At 37.1% G+C, this 3,226-nt stretch overlaps 1 protein-coding gene and 1 long non-coding RNA gene across 2 annotated transcripts in view; both read left to right on the forward strand.

The window, feature by feature from the left end:
- The window catches only part of SRSF1 (serine and arginine rich splicing factor 1), a 1,633-nt gene extending 727 nt beyond the window's left edge, over nucleotides 1-906 (forward strand). Inside the window, exons 2-4 of the mRNA XM_027774253.1 lie at nucleotides 63-247; nucleotides 521-574; nucleotides 608-906. Of these exons, the coding sequence (XP_027630054.1) occupies nucleotides 63-247; nucleotides 521-574; nucleotides 608-792 (424 nt within the window). The 3' untranslated portion in view covers nucleotides 793-906. The remainder of the gene's footprint in view (nucleotides 1-62; nucleotides 248-520; nucleotides 575-607) is intronic.
- Nucleotides 907-1,023: 117 nt separating this feature from the next.
- Nucleotides 1,024-2,806, forward strand: LOC106735508 (uncharacterized). Its single transcript, XR_001370803.2, has 2 exons — nucleotides 1,024-1,373; nucleotides 2,291-2,806. It is a non-coding gene; the product is annotated as an uncharacterized LOC106735508 (long non-coding RNA).
- Nucleotides 2,807-3,226: the final 420 nt, after the last annotated feature.

The raw sequence follows: 3,226 nt of genomic DNA on the forward strand, positions 1-3,226 counted from the left end.
ACTGAGTTAGCCTCTCCTCCGGGTTTCTTTTCTGATCCTTTTTGCTTTCTGTGATCTCGCAGAGATGCGGAAGACGCGGTGTACGGTCGTGACGGGTATGATTACGATGGATACCGTCTGCGGGTGGAGTTTCCTCGAAGCGGCCGGGGTGCAGGCCGAGGCGGCGGCGGGGGTGGAGGTGGCGGAGCTCCCCGAGGCCGCTATGGCCCCCCATCCAGGCGGTCTGAAAACAGAGTGGTTGTCTCTGGTGAGTTTACTCTTAAGTGAGTTGATGAAAAGGAACGGTAACCACTTTAATTTTCATTGCATAACCTACTAGACAGTTGCAAATTTTTCACGTAGGTCTTAAGTTGTTTTAGTTTGGGAGTGAATTTAAGAAATAAGGATTATTGTGATCATGTGTCAAGAGCATTCACTTATTAAATGCAGTCGTCTATTATAGACTAATCTTTGTTCTAATGTACTTTATAAGTTAAAGTGAAATTTAGGATAATTGGTATTAAAAAAGTCATTTTTTCAGGACTGCCTCCAAGTGGAAGCTGGCAGGATTTAAAGGATCACATGCGTGAAGCAGGTGATGTATGTTAGGATCACATGCGTGAAGCAGGTGATGTGTGTTATGCTGATGTGTACCGAGATGGCACTGGTGTCGTGGAGTTTGTACGGAAAGAAGATATGACCTATGCAGTTCGAAAACTGGATAACACTAAGTTTAGATCTCATGAGGTAGGTTATACACTTATTCTTTTTTTTGGCCAGAATTGGATTCAGTGTCTTAACATTGGAATTTGAAGGTAAGGATTTCAGGCAAGGGTACCCAAGTAAATTGCCAGATTTCTGGTTTTAGTTACTTGCATTCATTCAGCATGCCTGAAGACAGGTGAAAGCTTAGATCTTTCAATGGAAAGTTCTGTCTATCCAATAGGGAGAAACTGCCTACATCCCAATCTTTTCATTTTTTAATTCAAACTGTTTTGTTCAGAATGGGCTAAAGTGTTGAACTGCTTTCTTGTGTAATATCCCCTTGCTCCTAACATCTACGTTCCCCTCATGTCTTTGATAAATTGTATTTTAAGTGATGTCATAGACAGGATTGTTTAAATTTAGTTAATTTTCCATGCTCTTCAGACTGTGCTATTGTGTAAATGTCTATTCTGCTCTGGTTTGTGTGAACTGGGATGTTGTGGGTGTTTGTGGATATCTTACCTGGGGAAGTCCTTATGTTTATCTTGCTTTTCATGTGTCTTTCTGTAGACATATCTGAAGAGATGGATTAAGGATGCTTTGCATTAAGGATTGTGGAGCACATTTCAATCATTTTAGGATTATCAAAAGGAGGATTGAGGAGGATCAGATCAATAATGGAGGCAATGGTATGATTCCAGGTGCTATTGTCACAGATGAAATTGGCAGTATTGACCTTATACTAAAAAGCAAGGGTTAAAAATGATTATATACATCTATCTTTAAACACTTGCAAACATCTTACGCAGTTATCTTTAGCTACAATTGCTTTATTCTTTAATCCTTGGCAATTGTGGCAAAATTACATTGCCCATTTTATAACTATTTTGCTCCCTTCCCCCACTTTTTTGTTTTAATAGGGACTAATGTGGGAAGAACTGGCTAATTTGTCACAGTGCTTAGTTACAACTGTTAATGTGTGACCTGCTGTTGGTGTACATGTGGGTACAGGGTGTCTTTAATTCCAACGAGATAGAGTATAATATCAATACTGCTAAATCTGCATGTCCTCTGTGTGACTGATAGAACGTTGCTATTTCATTTTTTTAAGACAAAATGAAAGCAAAATATAGAATTCCAACGTATTGATGTAGATAATCTAGTTGGGAATATTTTTAAGTCTTACCTTCCCTTTTAAACTAATATTCATAATTGATTCATATTTAAAACACTTTAATTTACAAATGAAATTCCAGATGGGAGCATTAGGTTTAGTTTAGACTTAGGTGGGTAGCAATACCAGTAAACTTTACAACTACATAACTTCTTGCAACCACAAAACCTGTAATACGCTGTACAGTAACAAGTGTTGGCATTATCAGTTGAACTGTAAATATAAAATGCTTCTTCCAATTAGTCTCTATGATGATTAAGTTTCTAAGATTTATCTGAACACCATTCAGAAACTTGTTTTGGGGAATTTGATAGTTATTGATGTACATCTGTTAAACTGATGACAGACATAACTCATCATTCCCCAGAAACCCTTTTTGATTACAGTATCTAACATTTTGCCTCCTCTTTTTTGGTTTTGCTGGTTATAAAGGTTTGGATTGGAGAGGGCTCACTGGATCCCAATCCTTGGAGCTGGATCATTGGATCAAATCATAATGTGGATAGGATAGGGAGGATGAATTACAAGGATTCATGGAGCGGGATCATATTACCAGGAACATAGGAGTGGATTCCTGCCCCAACCAAACCGCATTCGTGTGGATTTTTTTTTTTTATTCAACTTAATTGGCTATTCCAAAGATTTTTTTTTTTCCTATTTTTGACGATTGGAGCCCTTAAGATGCACGATGGAATTGTGTTTTGCATTTTTTGGTAAAAGGAGCAAAGCGAGGACCTGGAGATAAACGCTGGAGCAATCTCCTTGGAAGGATTCAGCACGAGTAGATGGTAAACATTTAAAGGGGAAAGGGGGGGTTTGTTTAAAATAGTAAATCAGTAAGTCACTTCTAAATTTAAAGAAAACAAAATTGGAGTTGAAGAATAAGTAGGTTTCCAATTGGCTATTGCCGATTTTCTTTGAAAAATAAACGTTTTTTAAAAAACTATGCATGGTTGTCCTTTTTCCTCTTCATGTAAGATTTTGAGTTAATGCTTTAAATTGATAAGATTCTGAACTGTATTTGTGTTAGTATATCAAAGGTTAAAAGGCAATATAATTGATATAAGCTATGTTTTACTGTTAATTGGAAAAGTCTTCAGGGGAAGATAAAGGTGAAAATAAGGCAGTGTATATGTAATAATGGCAAAGTAGAGTTGACCTAGTCTCTGAAAGATAAATGTTTCAAGCTTTGCTAAAACGTGATTAAAAACAGATGCTGCTTATTTTTGGTGATCACCTAGACTGTAGTAGCCTTTTGTGCAAAGGTGATTGGCAACAAGTAAATTTTAAGGTTAAATTGGAGATAGCCTTCAAGATTCTCAATGAAACATCTCAAAAATTGGTATTAAATGTTAACTGCAGTACAGA

The sequence above is a fragment of the Tupaia chinensis genome, unplaced genomic scaffold (assembly GCF_000334495.1).
Source record: "Tupaia chinensis unplaced genomic scaffold, TupChi_1.0 Scaffold000416_1, whole genome shotgun sequence".
Classification (NCBI taxonomy): Eukaryota; Metazoa; Chordata; class Mammalia; order Scandentia; family Tupaiidae; genus Tupaia; species Tupaia belangeri.